Here is a 25,425-nt window from a genome sequence, read left to right on the forward strand (position 1 = left end):
ATTTTGTTGTTGTTTTATTCTTCTACTATAGCTTCCTGGTCATTTAAAATTTGTCAACGTGGTGTTGAGAACAAAATACACTTTCTTCTCTACTCATGGAAACACATTGAAGGAATAGCTGGGAGTCCTAGTATTGATGTTAAACTCTTTAACATTAGAGTGCTCTATGCATAATCAGGCATGGCAAGAATACTGGTTAGTGCGAAGGTGACTATCAGACACGAAAGTACCATCCAATAAGGCAGTGATGGAGATGAGATGTAACAGGACAGATCTGAAGACCAGCCTGAGAGTCAAATGCACATCAATACACATTTACAGAGGCCCTAGCCGAGCATGCAGCTGACCACAGGGAGCTGCCCACATGAGGCAGCCAGAGTTAGCCATGCCTGTGGTGTTCTAATTAGCCTTCCAGATTGCAGTTTGGCTTTTGTAGTTGACTGTTCTACCCAGAGGTGGGATGAACATGTAGGGGTCCATCTGGCATCTCGAGCTGGAAACTTTAATGCACTGTCTATACAGCTATTGATGTGAGCATCAGAGCGTTTGGCAAATACTCACAGTAGAGATAAAAGCCAGCCCACTAGGAAGTATATCAATATCTTCAGAGCCATTCTCTGAAAAACAAAAAACAAAAAATAATCACAAAAATGCATATGTGGAGCCTTCAAAGAAGAAGCTAAATGGCCCAAACTTTTGAGTTCTTTTGGAAAATGCATTAACTGTTTCAACCATTTACTTGGGAAATTATGGTAACATCCAGGAATCCTACAGACATAGCTGTTCTATTAGAACATCTGAGTCCATCTCTACAAGCATTAAACTCTTCTTGGAATTCCATTTTCAGGATGAAAGTGCAAAGCAAACTATCTGACAGAAATAGATTCATGTCCTACGTTTATTCTTTAAATTACAACTTGCAGGAGATGTCCTGAAAAAGTCTGTGTTATTCCCCATGAAAGACTATTCCTCCCATACTGAATAAGAAAATTCAGTCATCACTGAAAAGCTTCCAGAGAAGCCTTCCTGCCAAGTGTTCCTCATTTTACAACCTGTCAGATCTAAACATGTACAACCAACAACCACACTGAGAAATTATTCAATAGGAGATCTGTGTGATAATGATCTTAAGACAGATTGTGGCAAGAAATTCATTAGAAAGAGTTGGGTAAGTTCACTTCCTCCTTAAGAGCCTTGAGCATTTTTCTGTGGAAAAAAGTATATAATGTGTGAGCAGCGATGGAGGGGAGGATGAATTCTAGTAGAGAATGAAGTTCATAAGACACTGGGGAGGGGCTGATTCTGGAGGTGATGATTATCTAATACAGCTAACTGTATTCTACAACATCAGAGCTCAGTCGAATGTTCCTCTGAAGATGTGACATTCACATTATTCCACTGGGACACAAGGTGTGTATTCTCACCCCTTGAGCCTGGGGGAACTTAGAAGTTGCCCTGACAAGGGGAATGTGGTGAATATAATGCCATGTGACTTCCAAGGGCTAAATGTCAGCCCTAGATGTCCTGGAGTAGTCTCTCTCTCCTCTTCCTCCCTCTCTTTCTTCTTCTCCATCTCTCCCTCATCTATTCTCTCGAGGATGTACCTTGGGATCCCTGAAGGGAAATACAGAAATTCGGTTTTTCAAAGCCACAGAGCACCAAATGTAGGGAACACACGAGATGAGGAGAAAAGCCAGAGGATCCCAGGTGGCTTGTTACTAACCTTTGAGTCATCTTTGCCAATGCAAATGAAACAGTTGGGCTTTCTTCACTAAGCCCTGCCAATGTCATAAGAAAAATAACTAGGATTTTCTTTGTTTGTTCTGAGACTGGGTCTCCCTAGGTAGCCCAGGATGGCCTTGAACTCATGATCCTTCTGCCTTAGCCTCCCTAGCACTAGAATTATAGATGTGTGTCATTATGTCCAGGCTTGTTGTTTGAAGTCACTAAGTGTGGGGCGGTCTGCTACACAGACACAGTAATTGGAACGCATGGGAAATGGTTACCTGGGGAAATGGATTACTAGGCTGTCACTAGGCAACTGGGAGAGAACATGGGTGGATGAGGACAAGAAAATGAGAACAAAGCCAAAGAAAGTGTAAATTTGAACCAATAGAATAATGAGCAGCCGGTACTAACAACCAGGGACCAGGGAGAAACTAACTCTAACTAGTAATGTGAAAACTAAAACTAACCAGAGTTTCCCACTTCCTAAGCATTTTGGTGCATCAAGATTTTTACCTATCTGTGGTGCCCAGATGGCTTGAGAAACTTGATGCTATTTCCATATGGAGTGGAACACACACAGGGAAAACCCACACATCGAATAAAGCAATTTTCAGCATCACAGGTTGGTTATTTCTCCGATAATTCTCCCACCTCTCTGCTCAGCCCTTCTTGATTTCCTGTTGCCTTTATCTCTGACTCTGTTCTGAATATAGAATAAGGTCTGTCCGCCCTTGCCTGTTTCTCATGGCAGAGCCAGCAACAGTCCAGCCTTGTGCTTTCGGTTTCCACCCCCGTGCTCTGGATTCTCTGATTTGCGCCAACACATTCTTGCAAGTTCAGACTTCTGCAATCACCAGGTGCTCAACACTTCACCTGGTTTCTCATGCTCAGCAGGTTGCAAACAGATCTAGAAGTTTCTTCCATTTATATTTTCCATCTTTCGATGGCAATGAATTGTAGCAGGAATCTTAAAAGTTCTTATTAATAAAAACAAACCCGGGGCTAGGTATTGGGTTAAAGCCGGAAGATCAGAGAGACAGAACAAGCCACAGCTATCTCACCTCGCCAATTCCTCAGCTGATCCTGTTTCCTCGGACTGGATGCCTCTGACTCCTCATCTGAATGGCTCTCAGCTGAACTGTGCTGCTTAAAAGCCTAAAAGCTTAACCAGCCAAAAGCTACTAGTTTCTGGTTTTCACGCCTTATATATCTTTCTGCTTTCTGCCATCACTCCCTGGGATTAAAGGCTCGCTTTCTGGGATTAAAGGCGTGAGTCACCATGCTTGGCTGTATCCTTGAACACACAGAGATCCAGGCAGATCTCTGCCTCTGGAATGCTAGGATTAAAGGCGTGTGCTACCACTGCCTATCCTCTATTTAATATTGTAGCTGCTCTGTCTCTGACCCCAGTTAAGTTTATTAGAGTGCACAATATTTCGGGGGACACAACACCACCACAATGAATGGCACTTCTCTCCTCACGTACCTAGAGCAGGGAACTTGGAGCTATCTTTGCTTTTCTTTCTCCCCCAAAACATCACTTGTTTGTCAGATGTGTATCCTTGGGTTTCTACAATAGTTTCTTAATAGGTCAGCTTTGCTCCCCTATCCCATTGTCTGTACTGACATTCATCTTTCTAAACTGCCACGTTGACCCTAGCATTCCCCTGCTTAAAGCCTACTAAAGGTCTGCTGGAGCTCGCAGTATAAATCTCATGCTCCTTGGTGTAGATTCAAATCCATCCATACCTTGGCCGAGGCTAAGTTTCCCTTGATCCTGCCTTCCTGGATCCATTCTAGCTGTGTATTGATGCTTCCTTGAGTAGTTTATGAATCATACTAGAGTCATTAATTTGTACACACACACACACACACACACACACACACACACACACACACACACACGAATGTCTTCCTCTCCCTCCTAGTTTGGCCTTTTCTTACACCTTCCTTACCCCTAGTAGGCTGCTGGGCATGGGGCCACTGCTTCAGCTTTTCAACCTTTCCTGGGTTTGGCATCTATCTTTATTTGCAAATACTGTGGTCTGTGGGTAACTCCATCATGACATTTTTCACACTGTGCCCTGTGCCTGCTTGTTAATTTCCTATTAGACTAAAAGCTTCCTGGGAACAAGGCCTGGGGTTAATTCCATGTTGTATCTGTGTGTTCTACATAACACCTGCCTTTTCCTTGTAGACGCTCTCAATACAAGCTGTTTCACTTCATAAATAAGCATGTTAATAATTTGAACTTTGTCTCATTTTGGAGTTCAACGATATGAGTGTTATATCTGAGTACAGATGTCCCAGTTTACAGTGATTTGATTAGGAGATTTCAACTTTCCAAAGACATGAAAACGAAACACAGTCAGGAGAAACATTATCCTTGATTCTGAATTCTGATCTTCACAGTTCTTGTTTAAGTCTGAGCCATATCAGCAGAGGCTGCTCCCAATCATGAGAGGAAATGATAGGCTTTCTACAGAGACGTTCCTGACAGCCTGCTTAGGAAGGTGCTGTGAGTTATGGGTATGAAATACATTTTTCACTGACAGTCTTTTTAACCTAAAGGGGTTTATCAATGCAAAACCCACATTGCAATTTAGCTTCTTGCTTAAACAGCTATACAAGATTTTATGAGTTGTGTGAGCTCTGATTTGGCTCCTTTTCTCTCTAAAATATCATTTTATATATCTCCCATGGTAGCATCACTCTGACCTAACCTGCAATATCCAGGGGTGCTTTTTTTTTTTTTTTTATTGTTCCTGCAGAGTACAGAGAAGCTTTCAGTCCAAGATGGAAAAGCAGCATCAGCTGGACTGGCAACATTCCCACTCCCCCCCCCCCCCAACACCCTTGTCTCCATGGAATTGACAAGGTAAGTCCCAGGCATCTCAACAGCAGGGAAACCAGCTGGAGTGAGAGCTCCAGGGCTTTCCTCTGGGTTCTCCCTCATACCTGTCAGTGCATGGCTATGGTCAAAACCCTCAGTTACATTGTTCTTGAAGAAGTACCTATTGCAGTTCAACCTATCAACCCTACCATGACTTGCCATCACTTCAGTAATTTCTTTCTTTCTTCAATCATTCCCCATAAGTGCCCCAAAAGAGTGTCACTCTAGAAGAGTTACTGTATGTGTCATTTTATTATTTTATGTAGTTTCTATAACTTGCATATATAAATTATATCTTTTTATATAAAATTATATATTATTTATATAATTTTGTCATTTCATTCCTTGGGGAAGTGCCAGCTAAGTAAACAAATGGAATTCACTATGGAGTAACAGCACATCTTAGAGACCAGGAAGGTGCAGAAGGAAAGAAAAGCAGAAAGGCACCAAATACAAAACTGTGAACTTGACAAGCGTGCTCCCCAAAGCCCTAATGCAGTGAACTCATTTCTGTGTAGCTTTGGTTAGAGGCCAAGAGACACCACATAACTTCCTTGTTGAAATAATCCTCAATCCTCATAGGCTTGGAAAAAAAGACAAAGTTACTCCAAAGGGAGAGAAGCCAGGAGATAACGTTATTGAAGGAAGAATTGTTTTACCTTTTAATCCTCACTTTAAGAACGCTGAGGAGCACATTTACAATCCCAGTACTTGGGAATCCGAGGGAGGAGGATTGCCGTGCATTGGGGGCCAGTAATGGCTATATAGAAAGACTATCTATGTATGAATAAAATCAAAGGATGAGAAAAGGAGCAGGGAGAGAGGGAAAGGAAAAATGAACATGTGAAAAGGAAGAGATTATTCCACTGATAACTTAACTTTGCAAGCTTGCTCTTCACTGAGGCTGATAGCTCAGGCCTGTAACCCCAGCTACTTGAAGGGTCCAGGCAGGCAGATTCCAAGCACAAGGCATGGCTGAGCTATACAACGAGTTCAAGACTAGCCTTTGAGGCTAGCCTGAGCAACTTAACAAGACCCTGAGTTGTAGAGTAGGGTGCTTGACTAAATATGCAAGAGGTTCTAGGTTCAAGTCCCAGAAAACCAAACACACACACACACACACACACACACACACACACACACACATACACACACAAATAAAAAATTAGGTAAAAAAATAAATTAAATAACAAACAAACAAACAAAACCTGTCTGATTGTAAGGAACATAAAATCAGAACTTCCTTTAGCTCTGTGCCTGCTGTACTCTGCTTAAAGTCCTTTACACTGTTGTGTAAAACCTTCTACCATCAAGCAGTTTGGGCTTGTGCACTAATGTTTTCTTAGCTACCTCTATTTAAATATCTAGTCAGCTTCTTTTGTTCAGTTCCCATTTAGTAATATTCTAGCTATTTGCATTTTCTGTTGCAATAAGGCTTTGCTGTAATGCCTATAATAAGACGTGTTGTCAGTAGATAAGACATTATACATCAGCATTATACAACAAGGACTGCAAAGACTTGGAAAAAACCATCGCAACCCTAATCTAGGTGAACATCTGGACCATCAGGCAACTAACTCAGTCCCTCTATGTCTCAGTGTCCTTCATGTAAAGCATTGATAGCCGCATCTGCTTTATAGATTTGTGCCAAGGATAGAGCAGGTGCTTGCAAAGGGGGCACACACCTTTGACATGGGAACTTCAGTTTTTTAGAAAATAATTACCAGTATTGTTCTCTTATCAAATGGCCCGTGCTCATCCTAACATGTTCAGTCCTTCAAATATAAAAAATAAACATGTGACAGATGCAAAGCATGGCGTGTTATTTTCTTCTTCATTTCTTCTAAGCCAGCTTCCAAATATTAAAACTATTTGGGGAATCAGGGCATTGACCTATGGCTTACAATATTAATTCTAGCTTTAGTTTCTCAAATTTAGTTGACTTATATAATTTGAGAATTAGACTAGACATCAAAAATCCTCTCATCTAATTATCTCTCTAAACTGCTTGGCAAGCTCATGTCTTGAGATATATATTCGAGGTGAGGGAGATATTACTCTCTAAATCAATGGTTCTCAACCTGTGGGACATGACCCCTTTAGCAAACCTTTATCTCCAAAAACATTTACATTACGATTCATAAGAGTAGCAAAATTACAGTTATGAAGTAGCAACAAAAATAATTTTATGGTTGGGGGTCACCATACCATGAGGAACTGTATTAAAAAAAAATTCAATGTTAGGAAGATTGAGAAACACTGCTTTAGATAGTAAACAAGTGGATGGCTATCAAAATGCCTTATTTCTCATATTAAATTAAATCTGACCCATTTTAGACGTGTTTTTGGTTAATGTGCATGCATGTGTGTATGTGTGTGTGTGTGTGTGTGTGTGTGTGTGTGTGTGTGTGTGTGTGTCTTTGGTCCTTTACTGGGACTTGAACCCAGAGCCTCATTTTATGCACAGGTCAAGCTGCTCTGAAGACACATTGTGAGCTTCCATCTGGTGCTTGCTTCTTCCCAGAATGTTGTGAGGTGGTGGGCAGGGCCCCCCTAATCTCAGAAATCCGTATATGCTGCATATGCTCACCCCTTTCCAGCAGAATTTCTTGAACACTTTGGTTTCTAAAACACCAAGGTCACCGAGGGGGTTATCTCATTCTTCTGGCCATTTCTAAGAGCATGGAACAGGGCTGGAGAGGTAGCTCAGCTGATACAGTGCTTGCCTAGCCTGGCCAAGCCCTGGATCCTATTCCCACCATCACACAAACTGGATGCTATAGAGCACCCCTATGATCCCAGCACTTGGAATGTGGAGGCAGGAGGATGAGAAGTTAAACTTCATCTTTGGCTCTGTATTGTGTTCAAAGGCAGCCTGAGATACCTGAGAAATGGTCTCGAAAATAAAACAAACAACAAAAACAAAGATAAGGTTATTCTCCTTTAGAAATTGGGACAAGGTAAAAGTAGGGAATCAAAACCAAAGGGCTCCTTTTCTGTTTTTTTTTTTTAAATACATATATAAAGAAAAAGAAAATACAAATTCACATCACAAAAGTGGCTGTGTTATCCCATACCAATAAATAAGTCACAGTCTTTGACCCTGGGGAGTTTACAATCTGATAATGAAAGAGAACACCAGCTCAGAAATAAACCATGTGGTAGGCGTGGAGTCCACTGAGCTTCATGTGAGAGTGAGGAAGAAAGAGTGGCTGACTTCAGTGAGCAACCACGGGGGAGAAAATAGCATAACAAAGGTGAGAAAGACACAACACATTCCGCAGACAGTGAGCAGAATCCGGCTGGGTTTTCGTTTTCTTTTCTAGTAGCAAAACTGAGGCTTGCAGCCCAAGGAAACACTGTACCCAAAAATGTGGGGTCAGTGGGAACAGCGGAGACTGTTGCCCGCTGGGTTCTTGTGGAAGCAGGAGGGACAGAGAGGAAACCAATGCTCCTGAGATTTGTAACCAAGCCTCCAGAGGCTAATGGGCCCGCTGTGGGTTGAGGAACCTCAGAAGGAATGGCAGGAGTGTGAAGTTGGTGTCAGTTAAGCCTGAATGAACAAAATTGGCCTCAGTGATGGAGGAAGAAGCCCCTCAGTTTGAGAGGCTGGAGATGTGGCTGCAGAGTTGAGATTAATATTTTTGAAAGACATCTAGGTAGGATGAAAGTCTGAATATATATGAGAAGTATTTGCCAGAAGATGTTGAAGGAAAGGATACCTGAAGCCAAGATTGTCGAGAAGGGGGGGGGGGGGACTAAAAAAAGAGGGGGAGGGGCAGGAGCCAAGAAGCAGTAAGTGAAATTCATCAGACGATGGAGAAATGCCTTTTGCGTGAGGTAGTCTGGGCAAAATCATGCGCAGAAGCCACACCACCACGGAGTAATATGGAATTAAATCATTTAGCAGACTTGGGAATGATCACCAAGAAATGTGGCTGTCTCTCTTAGCCCTGTCATGTGCTTACCGAGTCCTTCAATCAGGTGGCAATTCTTCGGTTCTGTGGACTTTATTTCTCGTGATGTGGTAACTCTTTCTCTACAGAGAAGATTAAAAATCAACATGGAGAAACCAGCACAGATATCAGAATACTGTATCCCAGGTCAATGTCTGAAAAGACCTGGACGGCCTCCAGTCACTTTCCTGTTGTGAAAATAATGATGCCTCTTTTTTTGGATGCCACACAGATGAGCAGGCAACACCTTTGGTTTATAGTTACACAATATGTCTCTTGTGAGCACTGTACCCACACAAGCTGACTTATCACTGAGAGAATAAAGCACAATTCTATACCAAACATAAGCCCCCGTTTGATGCCAGGTAGAAATGCACAATATTGTTCATTTAAATGAACAAAATAGCATTACATTATTTTCTTAAGCCTTATCTATTATAAATCTGCATTTTCTCCCTTTCATCTCCTCTTGTTTCCTTTGACTTCCTTCCAAACTTCTATGAAGTCTCCAAGGACCTAAACCTGTAACTTTTGCTCTAACTTTGATCTTTTCAACAAAGCTTATGCTGACTTACCTTAAAATATGTTCATTCATGGACCTGACCACTGTTATAGCTGTTAGCCGACCTACCTTTCAGCAATGTTCTTATTTCTGCAGTGAAACATCCTTCTAAATGTTAGGTATAACTTAAAATATGTATTGAACTCTATTCACGAAGACTGAAGTTAGATTTATCTTTTGATCACTTATAAAAAGTACTCTTCAGGGATGGGGTTGTAACTCTGTGGAAGTGGGCTTACCAGCCTGGCTGTACTAGGCACAGGTATGTGTATGTCCGATCCTTACATTTACATTTGACAGTTCTGTCATTTGTTGTTTGGGGAGCAAGTGGAACAGTAAGCACTCCCAAGCTGGACGCGAAAGTGTTGCCAACAGACATCAGGTATCTGAACAGATTGCAGCAGTGAACTGAGACCAGCCCCTGCTTACAGGAAGAGTAAAAGCAGGATGGCAAGCTCCCCCACCACACACCCAGGAATACGGCTTTAAAAAACTTTTGAAAGAAAAGTTCTTTCAGACTAGACTGACTTTGCTTGAGATAGTTCTGGGGTGGCTGTCCCTGCTGAACCTTCTACTTCAAAATGTCAACCACCCTCCAAGCCAGTTCTGTCTGCAGAGTTCAGCTCTCTTCCTTGCTTCCCAGCACATCCTCCAGTGTGGCATGGGTTCCATTGCCCAGCACTTTCAGTGTCTGAGTCAGCTATAAACATCCAGCTGTTAGTACGGTCCCTCCCCCAAGTTCAGCACTTCCAAAGGACTTTGGTATCTCACAAGGGCAATGTATCAGAAGACCTGGAAAAGGTACCTAACCTTCAGAAATCAAATGTGGGCTTTCCTACCCTGGCAGCCTAGAGAGGCAAGCAGCTCTCCGCTTTCCTAATGAGTAATTCTCAAGGCGAGGTTGACTGGTTGGCACTGAGGACTGACACTGCTCCTTTCCACCCGCTAGGAAGTTGGAAGCGGGTTGTCCTTATCCTAACTGGGACCAGAAAGGAAAAGAGATCAGAAGACATCTCCATGGAGCTGTCCACTCACCTAAATGTCAGAAGCCTCTCGCCTATTAAGGCCAAGCTGGCCCCCAGCACGGTCAGCACCACTAGCTTCCCCATGACGACTGGGTGCCTAGAGGTGATCAGCCTGCGCCTGGTGCTGCTCCCGGGAGGGGCGGGGCGCACATGCTGTGTCCCCACCCACTGATCATTCCCTTGTGCCCCGCCCGCCTGCTGCTCCTGGCAGGTTCGCCAGTCTCCCTGGCAGCAGTCAGCAGTCCCGGGGTCTTTGCTCTCTCCTGCTCCAAGCTAAAGGTCACCTCTGCGTGGGGGGCTCAAAGCCACTTCTCTGCTTGAGTTTCAAGGAAACTTTTGCTCTTGGGTTCAAGACCATCTTTGCCGACAAGATTCAAAGTCACCTTTGCGCTGTGGTTCAAGGCCGCTTAAAGGTACAGATTCCAAGGCTACCACTCGGTGACAGGAGTTCAAGGACACTTTTCTGCCTGGGATTCGGAACTCGCAAGACTCTAGTCAGGGATCAGGAGGCGGTGACCTGTGGCTAAGGTCAGCTAAGCTCTTAGCCGATCTAGTTTGAACTCACAGTCCATGCAGGGTGGAGAGAGTTTGTTTCTTAAAGCCACAGAACTTAATCTCAGCTCCACCAGTGGACGAAGGTGGGAGAGCTGCGTGGGGATCCAGAATTCAGAGACAGAGCTTCTGGGTTCTGGCAGGCAAGATGTACGAGTAGAAATTGCTCCTGAACCCCCTAAAGGGGAGAAAATACTGAAAGCCAAGCCCCTTGACTCATCCTTCTCCAGGAATCTGGAGCTCTGGACTTTGGCTCCGGACCTTCACGGTGCCATCAGGATGCTGGACGTGATCAGAGTCCAAGTTCACCTTTCTGGGGACCTGGAGGATGAGCCGAATACAATAAAAATGACAGTTTCCATGGGAGATTCTTGCTCTTCTTTCCTATGGACCTCGGGTCCTTCTGGTGAAGAGGACCCTTTCCTCTCAGATAAACAATATGACTGGAGAGTCTGAAGATGATGGGGCACTTGAGTTTAGGGAACATCGCCCCTTCAAGCATCATCTATTTCTATTTACTAAAGGAGTAATAGCAATATAACTCAGTTTTTTTAAAAAGAGCAATTTTCTTGAAATGTGAAGATTTTATAGGACTAAGATGTCAAGAAGAAGAAGGTGGCCCTTGACATATAGGATACCTATAGAAAATATTGGGTGATGGACAGATGGCTCAGCAGTGGCAAAGAACACTACTGCTCTTGTCTCTGCAAGAGGTTTGGGGAAAATGTTATGACATTAGTTCCTTCTCGAGAAGTATCTTGGTGCCAGGCAAAGCTCATTTTGTCCAGTACACAGTGTGCCAATGGCTTAAGTCTTTCAAGAGTTTATTCTCAAGCTAACTAAACAAAGAGAAGACAGATCCAGGTCTGAAGCCCACCTCCCTGAGGATAGGGCATGAGGATGTGTATGGTATAAAGAAGCAGGTGAAATCGACTTGGAAGTGAGACCACCAATAGTCAATGCACGTATCTGTCTTTGTGACCCTTCATGGAACACATGATTGTGCAGGCTTTAGCAGGATCTGGGGATAGAGTATAGGCCCCCCTACATCAAAAGTTCTGAAGACTTGGTGTTCAACACCTAGAAAAGTAATTAGGGCAAAAAGTAATTACCCATTGATCAAAGTGTCATCTACAAAAGTATTACTAGTAGATCAATACACAGTTGCGTGGTTTTCAATATTAGTGAGTAGTAGCATCAAGTTGGAGAAAACAGTTGAACACTCAGGAGGATAGGATAGGAAGACCAAATGTCCAAAGCCAGGCTGGGGCTAGACTCTCTAGTGAGATGCTGGTTTTTTGTTTGTTTGTTTGTTTGTGTTTGCTTTTGTTTTAGGTGAAGCTGGAAGGTTTGAGCAATAGCATCCCTTGTATTCAATCCTCTCAATGCTTTGAATGCTTAAAATTTTATGTTGCTTTCTGTTTTAACCAGAAACACAATTCCTTGCACTATCAACTTCTATTAAGAATTACAGATCTGGGCGAATGGGTCACTAATGGAGCATTTGCCTAGCATGCACGAGGCCCTGAGCTTCATCTCTAATACTATAAAACATAAAACTAAAAAAAAAATCTGAAAAATTATTATTAAAAGTCAGCAATGGGAAATTTTCTGTTTTATACATGTAAAGAATTCCAGGGCTGGCTGGAGAGATGGTTCAGCAGTTAAGAGCACTGAGTGCTCTTGCAGAGGACCCGGATTCAATTCCTAGTACCAAATGGCAGCTTACAACCCTCTGTAACTCCAGGTCCAGGGCAACTGATGTTTTTTCTGTTCTCCATGGACATTGCATGCATGTGGTGCACAAATATACATGTAGGAAAAACACTCAAACACATTTTAAAACAAAAAGAATTCCCATCCATAGAAAAAGGTCAATATCTTTAAAGAAAACTAAAGACAAGAAAATTCAGTGAAACATAATGTAATTCTCCTTACATATCTAAAAGGGGATAGTCATTCATTCGTTCGCTCATTCATTCATTCATTCATTCATTCAGATAAGATCTCACTATACAGCCCTGGCTGGTCTGGAACTCACTATGTAAACCAAGCTGGCCTGGAACTCCAGAGATCCACCTGACTCTGCCTCCAGAGTGCTGAGATTAAAAGAGTGCATAATCACACCCAGCTAACAGAGTGTTTAGATTCACTTGTAACAAGAGAATAAGGGGTTGGGGATTTAGCTCAGTGGTAGAGCGCTTGCCTAGCAAGCGCAAGGCCCTGGGTTTGGTCCTTAGCTCTGGAAAAAAAAAAAAAAAGAGAGAGAGAGAGAGAGAGAGAGTAACAAGAGAAGAAAAATTAAACACATTGGAAGAAAACTTTTGAAAAGCAAGTAACTCCAGTTACAAGCAAAGGCTAAAAGAATATTAATGTGATCTCCCAGGCCTCCTTTTCTCACATGCAGAGGTTCGTTCATGAAAATCGTTTCAGGAATGAACAGTGTGGAAGGCAGATGAGGTGGGTTGGTTTCTGTACTCTCCATGGCTTTCCTGCACTGTAGTCGCCAGACGAGGTAGGTGCTGGCTTCAAGACAGACTGAAACTGAGCGACTCAAACCTAGTGAAAGGATTGTCTTCTGATTAATTATCAGGAATGGTTAACCCATGGGAAAAAATGAAAATAATACCACATAGCTTATTTAATTTTCCTTGCTCGTCATATTAAGTACTCATGTGTCATAAAAGAGCTGAAATTTTATTCAAAAGAAAGAAGAGTAAAGGCTGAAGAGACGGCTGGGTGGGTCAGAGTGTTTGCAAGAGATTCTGAGTTGGAATCTCCAAACCTGCATAAAAGCTGGGCATGGCTGATGTCCCTGCAACCCAGTGCAAGCCGAAACAGAGCTTAAGGCATAAAATGGAGAACAACAGAGGAAGACACTTGAATGCTCTCCTCTAGCCTCTGCAGTTACATGTATGTAAACACACACACACACACACACACACACACACACACACACACAGGTACACACAGAGTGAGAGACAGACACACACCGACAGACAGACAGACAGACAGACAGACACACACACACACACACACACAGAGAGAGAGAGAGAGAGAGAGAGAGAGAGAGAGAGAGAGAGAGAGAACTAGTGTCTCAAATGTGTCCCCTAGTAGTGCCAAATCGCAACTGCGACTGTGGTTTCTGTCGCTTTGGACAATGATAACTTAATCACCAAGTCGTTCCTCTCAGTATATGATCATAAAAAGGTCACCATAAATTAATACGCATTATACTTACAGTTGACAAAACAATCTCTCATACCCATTGATACCCCAAATCAGGATTCATTCAAACCTTTCTTGTATGCCAGAGATAAACAAGGCATGTGCTTATTATTAATGCGTGCCGACTTTAGCACAAATGAAATTTTGAAAAAAATGGAATGGAAAGCAACTTCACTTGACACCTATTGCACTCTGGTATTTCTTATGAGTGTGCCTTTTTAGATAGATAGCCATTGTTAACATCTCCTAAAATCGAAAACATTCCTTTCTTGAGTTGTGTCCTTAGGTAAACAATATTTAATCTTGCCTTATTCATCTGTGAACATTTCCCCCTTGGATAATGGAAGCAGCAAGAATCATTAATTTTCTTGACCTGAAATACACCCCCAATTTATTCTTACCAGAATGAATTGAAAAATCGAAAATAATAAATAACAGAAAAATATAAATACAAATACAGGCTAAATGAACCAGAGCCCAAGTTTAAGACTACCTCTGCAATTTCCATTCTAAAGCCATTAAATCATTCCACAAAACACAGAATTCAAGTTGGTATCTTGGAAGGAAACCCTCAGCAGAACACACTGAATACAATAGGGAATGGGTAACTCTGAAGTGCTGTTTCTATGGCAGTAGCTTCATATGACTGCTAATGGCACAGGGTCCGGCATTATAAACAGATTGATATTCACCCTTAGGAGGTGTGTGACCTTGACCGGCTGTGAAATGTTAACAATGGTACAATATCGACATCTATTCCCTCAAGGCTGCAATTAAGATTAAATGAAATAATGAGAGTGGTGCTTCCCTATTGTTGGACATTTGATAACTAACTGACAAGCATCTTAATGATAATGAGGAAGATGGGGGGAAGCGAAACAAAAGGCTTTGACAATGGTGACGATGGTGATTATGTGCAAGTTCTTTATAATAAAATTTTAATAAAAAACGTAAGTGACAACAGAAAGAAACACATTAAAGTCTCTCTTCAGGACTCTTCTTGGAGCTGGAGGGGGGGAAATGTGTCTCTTGTGATGTTGGCACCCTTAACCCTGATGGAGTGTAGCGCTACCTAAGCAGGCAGGCTTGGACAGCCGACCACACCTCTCCTGGCTTCTGGTCATAGTACTGTTCACTGAGTAGGTAAGATATAAGATGCCAGATCCGAGTTTTTACCTCCTCTTTGTATTGAAAGTGAGCTTCTATTTAGGAAGAGAACCTACAGGAGATGCTTTAAGAATTGAAAATTTGAAGGCTGGCTTTGGCATTGGTAAGTGGATCTCTGTGAGTTTAAGGCCACTTTGGTCTACACAACAATTTCCAGGTCAGACAGAGCTATGTAATGAGATTCCGTTTCTAAGAAAACACAAATAAAAATTTGAACTACAGTATTCAGTTGTTTGATTTTATTTTTCTGATAAAGAGCCCCTTTACATTGAGCTTTCATGAGAAATTAACATGGCCATTCTTGTCCAAACCAATTCCCTAAAAGTCACTTCCTTCCTGTTCTCCTGAGAATCTGCTTCAGGAATTAAACACAAACACAACCTTGATTTTGGTTAGTCTTTAATACGATTCAAACTTGTAAACCAGTAAACAAAGCTGTAAGTACAGAACATCAAAATGTTATCTATCAGTAGTCCTGAACATGCACAGTGGTCACAGCATGGGGACAGAAGCCGCTGGCATTTTTATAGCTCGGCCTGTTTCAGTAGCTTCTACGTGGTGGGGCACGAAGGTGAAGCCCCTCTGTGCAAAACGCATTCACTTTAGGAAAAAGCAGCTTCTTCTTTCTCCCTGGATTGGCATTTAAAGAATAACAATAATAAAGTTCATTTTCTTTTGATGCTAAAAGTGCATCAGAATTGTGGGCCTTTCCTTATTGAAATAAAATTAACTATGCATGTGGTATATTCCTAGGTCAGTACTGATGGTTAAATTCCCTCAGAATTGCAATTCATCAAAAGATTATTTTGCCACTTGCATGCCAAAAATGCAATTTAGAGTTCACAGTACAAGGCTCGCTGGTATAAAGTGCCTACAAGAAGTTTCCTATCATATATGGTCGCCACGGAACTTCCCTGGAGGACAGACCCGTTGTTGATATACACTGTAGTCACTGACGGCTTCTCGGATAGAATGTTCTGGATGCGGAGAACCTACTCAGGAGATACAAAGTATTAATAAAGAACTTCACACACCCATGCCACTCCAGCACCAATAATTCCTTGTCTTCCCCAAAGACACATGATTAAGAAGGCATGCTGTTACAAACAGCAGTCGGTTACCAATCTCCTTAATGCCTAAATTAATGTACTTTCTCCAGCCCACAAAGAAAGGACTTTTTAAAGCACCTAGTCATGCCATGCCAACATGGGATTTTGTGTGATTACAGCAATTCAGCATTAATAGAAATAGGCTCCCACCACTGTGCCCACTTTGACGCTACTTCAACATGCACAAAACTCATGTCATGTGGTGAGTTGACAATAAACCAGATATTTTTAAAATTGCCAGCATACCACATGAACAGGACCCATGTCTTTATAAAAATGACTTTTGACTAGTTTCCACCATAATTTAATTCATCAAAAGATTACTTTTCTCAAAGCATTTGAACAATGTAACATTTTGCCAATTATTGGCTTAAAGCAATTACAAAACTACCTCCCAGGTTTATTGTATTATTGGTTTAAAAGAACTAACAAATCATCCTTGTGACAGTTTATTGCATTATTAGTTCAGAGGACTTGAATAATTAAGGTTGAAAAACTCAAAATATAAAAACCTCGGACGACGGAGGATGGTTTGGGTCATACACGAAGAGCTTCTGGCCGTTAGGATGACAGCCAACCCAGAGGTCACCCGAAGAAGGATCAATAGACAAATTGTCCACCAGCGTGCCCAACTGCAGAACCTTACAAAGAAATAATGTCAATATCTAAATGAGGCAAGCAACCTGATTAAATAATTTAGAGCTAACCTTTCCTGTTCCTATGCATGTGGGAGCATTACACGCATCTCCCCACACCTGCCCTTCTAACACCGATAGCGCAGAAAATAAATTTAATGAACTGGCTTGGAGCTGTTCTTCATCCTCTCTGAAAATAAAGAACCCAGGGTGATAATCCATCTGTACAAATAACAAAAATAATGAACTCCTTTTGTTTCAAAAGATACACAATGATCAGTTAGCTTAAGAAAGTCCATCAAAGCAAGACAGAAAATTCTTAATCAGCCTAAAATATGTGTTTGTTGGCAGGCAGAAAATAATAACGGTGAGCAACTCAATTTCTACCTTCATTTATTATTGAAAAAACTGAATGCACATAAATCTTCATTTGAAAACTCAACTATTTCTTTTCAGTTGTGAAAAGTCTTACTGGGATTCATTAGACGTCGTCAATACTTCACGGAACAGTCCTAAAACCTCATGTCAATATCACTCAGTCCACTGCTAGCTGCAATCACTGTCCGTCCTAGTGACAGCTGCCAACAGATTTGTCTTGTTGGAGGGAGGGGATATGGAAGATCATAGATGGGCTGCCCTGTCTGGACCCATGATGTGTTTTCAATGTGACACTGTTACAGTTAGCCCAGCTAAAATACTGCAAAGAACAATCAGTCAGTAGCTACACAGAAAACGAAATACTTGCCTTCAGTTGAGTTAAATTCATATTAGGTTGTTTTTCCAAAACATGGATTTCATGAGCTAGTATGTCAGCAACGTAGACATAGCTGTTCAGAAAAGACACCGGTTAGCACTTTCTGCCAGCAGAGATGTCTTAATACAGCAGGAAAGAGAAGGTCCTGAAACCTGCTGAGGAGGTCATAGGGATGTGTGGGAGGAATGCTGGATAAAGGTCAACTTTCATTTTTAAAAAAAAGCCTTCAAAATCAGTTCAGTGGCGCTACAACAATCATGGGGTATTAAATTAGTTTTTAAGAGGTTTGTAAGAAAAAATATCAATTGAATATAAAGTTTATAATATTATAAATATATTTCATAATATATAAATATCCATTTATATTTCAAATATAATTAAAGAAAGTTCACTGAAATAACAAAAAAAGTTTGGTTTTATAAGAAAAAGGTTCTACCTTATGCCATACATTTTAATATTTTTAACATGGGCACATACAATGACATGGCATGGAATACTTTAAGTATTTATTAATATGTATTAATGCTTAATAAAATATTAGTACTCACAGTGCCTTAATATTAAGGTAAGTATTTATCCAGAACTGCATGTCTGAGGGGTAGTGCGTTAGATTAAGCCCCGAAATTGGAATCCAGTATTCCATGGCAGCTGTCTCACTGAGCAGTCTTCCTGTGTGAGGCCAGACTCCCTGACTGTATAACATACACACAGGAAAGGGACACAACTTTGCTCTTCAAACATTTCTAACGTGTTGACCAGTTCAAACTGGTTTGTGCACATGAAATCCCGGAGTCAATAACTGTCACAGTACCATGAAAAATAGTCAAGTCTAGAGACTGAAGAAATGTCTGGGTGCTGAAAGACCCTCACAGGAGGGGTCTCTTACACCAGAGCAGGGGACAGAGCTCTTTCTGAAAGCAGGTGAGCCAAGGCCAAGGGGTGTGAGCCCTAGACAAGTGTCAGCCACATAAAGAGCTCATTGTCTTATGGGAAGTGTGGAAACGGCTAAGGGAGGGTGGAACTACTCCATGACAGCAAGTCCAGACCTTCCCTCCTTGATCTGACAAGGACTTGGACTCTACTGAACGCTTAAGAAAGAAGTAGCCTGATGAGAAAGTGTTGGCTGGTGCTGTGGTGGACACTTGCAGCCAGAGATGGGGATGGGCTACCTGACCACAGAAGGACCACAGTGGCCAGAGAACAAAAGATGGGGGAAGGCTGAAAGCAAGCTGCAACAAACACAGAAATTCCAGAAGTGGGAAAAACAGAGACTTGACTGGCAAGGGCGGACTGGGACAGTTAGAGACGGGTTAAATGATCTATATCTGTTTTCTGACGAATTGCACCACAAAAGGAGAACATTTAATTGTCAAGGAATGTCAGATTCCTTGTGGTAGTTTAAATTGTTCAGTGAGGTTAAGGCAGAGGAAAACTAAGAATAAAAATAAGAAAAGAATTTTTGGAAAACAATTCAACAACGTATATTAAGGCTAACATAGAAAAGATTCACAGGAGGTCTGTCTATTCACAGGGTTTCATTCTACAAAAATTTTGTACAAGTGCTCAAGTAAGTGGCACTCACCACAAAGTAACTGATATCTTACCTGGGATTTGAACCCAAATCTGTTTAAGTCTAAAATCCTCAAGTTTAACCTCAAGTTTAAATATGTTTTAATACTGCCTTAGGGAGCTTTTACTTTAAAATAGTAACTTGTTGTGGAGCTAAATGAGAAGCATAGGTGGTCTAGACATGGAAAATAAATAATCAAGTATCCACCAACAAAGAAATGGTTTTAAAATCATCCTTATGACAGAAGAATATAATCAATAGAGGGACTAATTAATTAATTTAAATTTTTGTTTTGAATGAGTTTTAAAACCTGGAAATTTTCCTTTCATCTTATACTTAAAACATCAATTCATTCTAATGTAGTGTTATTTAATATGCAAACTATATTGCTACACAAGAAATTAAAAAGGATATATTGGAACCTAAGGGATTTGTTTATGGGGACAGTTTATTTAGGAGAAGTGAAGATCCTGTGTAAGGAGCTGTACTTTTTATCAGGTGAAATTGTGATCCCATTGGCTGAATCAAATCCTTCTGCCACCAGCTTGACTTCTTCTGGACTGTAGTAAACGACATTTGCCCAGCGTAGGTTCAAGTATGTCTCCAAATACTTTAAGAAAGGATCCGAGAAATAGTGGTCATTGGTGGCATAGAAGTGGGCCGGCCCAACAGCTATGATGTCATTCACACTGAAAGAGAAACAGCACGGGAGAGGAAATCAAAAGCATAGAAGATTAGATGACTGTTCACAAGCTTTACGCAGCAGGGCTTTAAAATTTGGGGCAGGTTTCCAAGAAAAGCGACGCTATAATCACATGACGATGATCCAGATGACATGATCCAGAGCCAGAGGCAATGCACTTTGGAGAGAACTGCAAGGGAACAATATCACACAGTACCAGGTAATTAGAGGACAAGCCCTTTGGCAATCAAGGCAGGACCTTTTATAAAAGGAACGCTATCTAGCCAGGAGCAGTGGCACACACGTAATCCCAGAACTTGGGAAGTAGAGGAAGAAGGAACCTGAGTTCAAGCTCAGGGTCACACACTGAGACTCTGTCTCAGAAAAAGAAAGAAAAAGGTATTCTTTTATTATTATTATTTTTGACACAGGGTCCCCGGTAGGCCAGGCTGGCTTGGAAATCACTGTGTAGTTGAAAACAACCTTGAATCCCTGGTTTCCTCTAACACCTCAGTCTAGTATTACAGGTGTGTGCCATCATGGCCAGCTAAAAGCATGTTTTCTGACATGAACATTACAGCCTATAAGGACAGAGCCGCTCAGGTGTGGAACTGGCCAGGCCCTGGCTGTCACCAGGCTGTCACTCACATTTATTCCACTCTCATTTATTCTGCTGCTGGACTTTCCTCAGGTCTCTTGCTTAGTCATTAGTCAAACTAAGGTTGACTGTTCAATTTCTACCTGCCGCGCAAAGCTGCCAAGCCGGCAATGAACGGACATTCAATAAACACTTACAGAGAGACAGATGATGAAATGTTCTGAGCACAGTGCTTCAAGAGAGAGATTGATATGCTAAAAACAATTACCATTTCCAGCCAGTTAGGCAAGGGTGTTATTAAATTGAAATTCCAATTATCTTATGCAAAAATTTCTGAAAGCGCTGCTTTCTTCTCTGTCAAATGAAAAAAATACAGAGCTACAAGGAAGGCTTTATTTATTTTTTTTCTGAAAAAGCTCCACAAATCAGACTCTGCCTGACTGGTATTCATGCTCCTGTTTATTATGAAGTACATTTTGGGGAAGAATGATTGGACGTTACATGCTTATAACCTAGAGAGGGAAGTAAAGATTAAAAAGTATCTATCAAGTTTAAACTCAAAGCAGGAGTCTAGTGCAAGCCGAGCTGGAAGGAATCCATGGGACCCCTTTAGTCACACTTTCCATCAATGTCCTTCTGGTAGTAGTGCTGCTCTTCCAACTTGGATACTCAATTCTGCAGGGACATTAGCCCACAGCAATCATGAACCCCTCAAGTATGCTTTGTATAAAGCATGTGAGCCCCACTGAAGACTAGCTGCTCCCCCAGGGAAGGGCAGGGATTTGAGCGCTAAGTTATTGAGATGAGGGTGACAGCTATAAAAAGTGGCAGGGTTTATCTTCTGTTCTCAAACCGGGCCTGAACAGTGTCACCCTGAAGTCTGGTGTTTCATCATTTCTCAAGGGAGTTCATTCAGAACATTAATCATTATGAAAAGGGGCATCAGCCATACTTTCCCTATCTACATGGAAAACACACACACACACACACACACACACACACACACACACACACACACACACGACAGAGAGAGACTGAGACAGAGATGGTGAGTGTCCCTTATCCAGAATCCTTGGGAGACTAGAAGTATTTCTGATTTTTTGAGATTTGCAGAAACATAATGAGATCTGTCTTGCAGATGGGGCCCAAGTCTAAACATGAAATTCATTTACATTTATTTCACAGACCTTAATTTTACAAAATAGTATATATATGAAATAATATATATATATATATATTAGTTTCTTCCTTTGAGAATTTCATATATTTTTACAATTCATTTTGATTATATCTACCCGTACTATCTCCTTCCAACTCCTCTTGGACCTCAATCCCCATCATGTCTCCCTCCACATTTCATGTTCTCTAATTTTTTAAAAAATGATCCACTGAGTCCAATTTATGCTGTCTGAATGCCATGGGCATGGTACCACTCACTGGAGTGGTCAGCCTATGAGAGGCCACACCCTCCCTCCCCCAGGGACCAACTGCCAACAGATTCTCAGCCAGGGATGGGGTCTCTTGAACCCCTTTCCATCCAGGCTAGTATGATGACTGCTTGATACTGTGCAGATCTTACACAGGGAACCACAAAATGATTTTTTAAAAACGTACGAGAAAGAAGATGTCATGCTGTGGATTATCTGCCTGCGGCATCATGGTTAAAAAAGACTCAAATTACAGCTCATTTCAGACTTTGGATTTCAGTTTGGAAATGGTTTAACCTGCTTAATACACATATACATTTATAAACTCCCGAAATACATATAAGATAGCATATGTTAGGCTTTATATTATGTATTAGCTAACGTAAGCAAGCCCTTACAAAAGGTGAGAGGATCACCCAAAATAATGAGTGTTTGAAAATGTCAGCAATGGGGGCTGAGAAGACAGCAGTTAGCAAAGCTACTGCCATGCTTGCATGAGGACCTGAGCTCAGTTCTCACAATCCATGGCAAAAAAGCCAGATGTCAGCACATGCTTATAGTCTCAGATAGGTAGGTGGGAAGAGCATCCCTGGCCACCCAGCAGAGATTACTAGGTAAACTCCAGGTCGACAAAAGACCATCTCAAATACACGGTAGATAGCTTCTGTGGAATGATACCCAAGGCTGTCTCCGGTCTGCACACACGCACGTACGCACACATACATAGACATGCCAGAGATAACCAGGCAAATGAGGACAGAAGGAGGGTACCTTGGAAGGAGCTCATGTTTAATTGTCTTCAGGTGCAACAGAGAATTTTCTTCTTCTTCAAATTTAAAAATTTCCACTGTGTTCTTGAATTCCGGGTGGTTCACAACAAAGAGATAAACGGTGTCATCTAAAGGATGGACAGAGCAGAGTTAGATCATAAGACATACACACAGGACCCGAGGGCAGGCGGTGACACTTGAGTACCACGGGCATGAGAAGGCTGAAGGCACAATACCCTACCAGATCATTTTTTTTTTTTTTTTTTTTTTTTTTTTGCTAGACCTTCCGGCTGCCATTGGCTTGGCGTTAGTCCTGATCACTGGTCCCCTGACCTTTAAGAAGGAGTGGCCCCCACTCTATATACAGAATTCATGCATAATGTGTTCATAGGCTCAATGGGAGACCCAGCTCTTTGTAATCCAGTGGTCACGGGTATATGAAAATGTCAGGACACCTAAACATTCTTTTGGTTGTTAATTGCTAGACATTTCAAAATGCAGCACAGTGTACTGCCAGCCTAGGAGACCTGTGAACCAGCGGCTGGTGGGAAGAACACAGGCTTATTTCATGAGGTCATCGTCCCCTTCGTGTGTGTGTGTGTGTGTGTGTGTGTGTGTGTGTGTGTGTGTGTGTGTGTGTGTTTCACGGTTATTTTCCACAGCGCCCCACTGAGCACTGTGTGCTTCTTCACCTCGGTAGCTCATCAGCTCTTACCACCATCTATGAAAGTGCTAATGCCATGTGGGTTAAATGAAGCCAGATCGAAGCCCCAGCTGACTCTTAATTCCAGTGCCCTGGGTTTTTCTTCTTTGAGATCCATCATCAGTATTCCTCCAGGTTTATCTGGTGCAAAGCTGTGGAGCCCTGGAAACTTGAGGCCCTTTGGAAACAGTGGGAGGAAAAACGAAACACAGAGGCTTAAGTACCCTCTTGAGTCAGGTTCGTACTGCACATGAATGATAAGCAGCATCACTTAAAGCTGGTGGCGCAGAACCACAGATATAAAGAAAAAGGCGGGGTGGACAGGTAGGAGCACCAAGGAAATGGAACAAAAGAAGAAAGAGACCTGGGAGCTGGAAAGATAAACAACAGATCGTTTTGCTGTGCTCTGACAGATGACTCAGATCGGTTCTCTGGAACAGCTACCAAACAAGGGGTGGACTGAGAGACTCCAGGCAGAACTGAGGGTCAGGAGAGCAGAAGGTCACATATGAACTGTGAAAACCCTCACATCCCAGGCCTGCACTCTGCAAGAGGCTGGAAGGCTTGAGCAGGGCAGACAACTGGTCAGCGAAGTCTGTTGGTGTTACCTTGAAAGGACATCCCTTCGTACAGAGATGGGTAGTTTACTCCACTCCTCCATGGCTACCCCCACTGACATTTCAGGACCAGGAAAACAGCTCCTTTGCTTCTGCCTTTCCTTCCTGACATCTATGTTCCCTCTGCATCCAGATTGTGGCAGATTATGACACACCTTTAACCAAAAGGCTAATGGCTTCCCACCTCAGTCTTATTACAGGAAAAGATTTTAGGATGGCTTGAAGGCCCTTTGTGACAGGTCTTTCTCACCCTCCCTACCTCCCATGCCCATCTCTCACCTCAGCCCATGACTTTCTTCCATACCCACAATGCCTTAGACATCCAGGTTTCCTGACCCTTCTTAATAAGCAAGCATGTTCTCACACCAGAGTTTACTCACAGAACCACTGCCCAGGAATGCTTCCCTGCAGAGATGCAGGGCTCCATCCCTCAGCTTATCTACATCTATTCCAGATGTCACATTTCAGGTGAGGCACCCTCCATGTGCAACATCCACCTGACCTGGCCTTCCCCCTTCCTCTGGCTTCCTTTTCTCCATCCCGACAGTGCCACTGGAATGCATAAGTGTTAATGCCTACGTGAGTACTATGTAGTAGATACCATTGCATGGGGCAAGGGAGAAGTGTATACGGTGGTGAGATTACCACCTCCACCCAGCTTGTTTGCCCAGTCCTCGGGGCTTGAGTACTGTCCTTGCCATGCACAAGTCTCTTCTCACCAAATGGGCAAGATTCACACTCTCATCCACCTGAGTTCAGCCATGTCCTGAACCAGCCAGATCTCATCTCCATTCCCAAATGACAGCATGATGCCACACGCACCAGAACCATCATTCTCCACTGCCCCATCTCTATCTCATCTTGACCAGAATGGTAGGAACATAAGCCAGGATTCTTTTCTATTTCCTGCTAAAGCCCAGGACCTGGAGCATGGCAAATAACTCAGTCCATAGTGTCTCCTTTCCCCTGTCCTGGACCATCATTTTCATATTGGTCTGTTAGGGGACTCTCTATTTTGTTCTTTTGATGTCTATTATGATTTCTGGTACCTATGCCCCCTCTAACATACTACTTCTTAATCACCAAGTGAGTACCTGTGTCTGAATGGAACATAGCTGATCACTTGGTCTTTGGTATAGCATGGGGAAAGCTCTGGCATTTTATATGTTCATTTTGAGCCCACATCTTCTCTAATTACTAACAGTCTATTACTTGACTCTCTGGGTTGTTTAAAAAAAAAAAACAGGGGCTCACATTATCCAAAAATAATGGCCATTTCTGTCTTTTTGGTTTCTACCTCACATTTCTTTTTCTTGTTGTATTAGGTTATTAGGTATTCCAATTGACTGGCAATCGTTTTGGGGTACAACACTTTGCCATCCTCTTGAACATCAATGGGAACATGGTTTACACTTTACTGTTAAGAATGGTGCTTGCCAATAGTGGAGA

General features: G+C 42.1%; 2 protein-coding genes across 2 annotated transcripts in view; both read right to left on the reverse strand.

Annotated features, from left to right (window-relative positions):
- Pon3 (paraoxonase 3) overlaps positions 1-10,282 on the reverse strand; it is a 29,221-nt gene extending 18,939 nt beyond the window's left edge. Inside the window, exons 1-3 of the mRNA XM_059256504.1 lie at positions 10,175-10,282; positions 8,590-8,660; positions 562-617 (exon numbers count right to left, since the gene is read on the reverse strand). Of these exons, the coding sequence (XP_059112487.1) occupies positions 562-617; positions 8,590-8,660; positions 10,175-10,248 (201 nt within the window). The 5' untranslated portion in view covers positions 10,249-10,282. The remainder of the gene's footprint in view (positions 1-561; positions 618-8,589; positions 8,661-10,174) is intronic.
- A 5,211-nt stretch (positions 10,283-15,493) lies between these two features.
- The window catches only part of Pon2 (paraoxonase 2), a 32,867-nt gene continuing 22,935 nt past the window's right edge, over positions 15,494-25,425 (reverse strand). Inside the window, exons 4-9 of the mRNA XM_059257352.1 lie at positions 23,372-23,537; positions 22,658-22,784; positions 19,668-19,868; positions 17,601-17,682; positions 16,733-16,861; positions 15,494-16,103 (exon numbers count right to left, since the gene is read on the reverse strand). Coding sequence (XP_059113335.1) covers positions 15,945-16,103; positions 16,733-16,861; positions 17,601-17,682; positions 19,668-19,868; positions 22,658-22,784; positions 23,372-23,537 — 864 coding nt within the window. The 3' untranslated portion in view covers positions 15,494-15,944. The remainder of the gene's footprint in view (positions 16,104-16,732; positions 16,862-17,600; positions 17,683-19,667; positions 19,869-22,657; positions 22,785-23,371; positions 23,538-25,425) is intronic.

This window comes from Peromyscus eremicus, chromosome 3 (assembly GCF_949786415.1).
Source record: "Peromyscus eremicus chromosome 3, PerEre_H2_v1, whole genome shotgun sequence".
NCBI classification, from domain to species: domain Eukaryota; kingdom Metazoa; phylum Chordata; class Mammalia; order Rodentia; family Cricetidae; genus Peromyscus; species Peromyscus eremicus.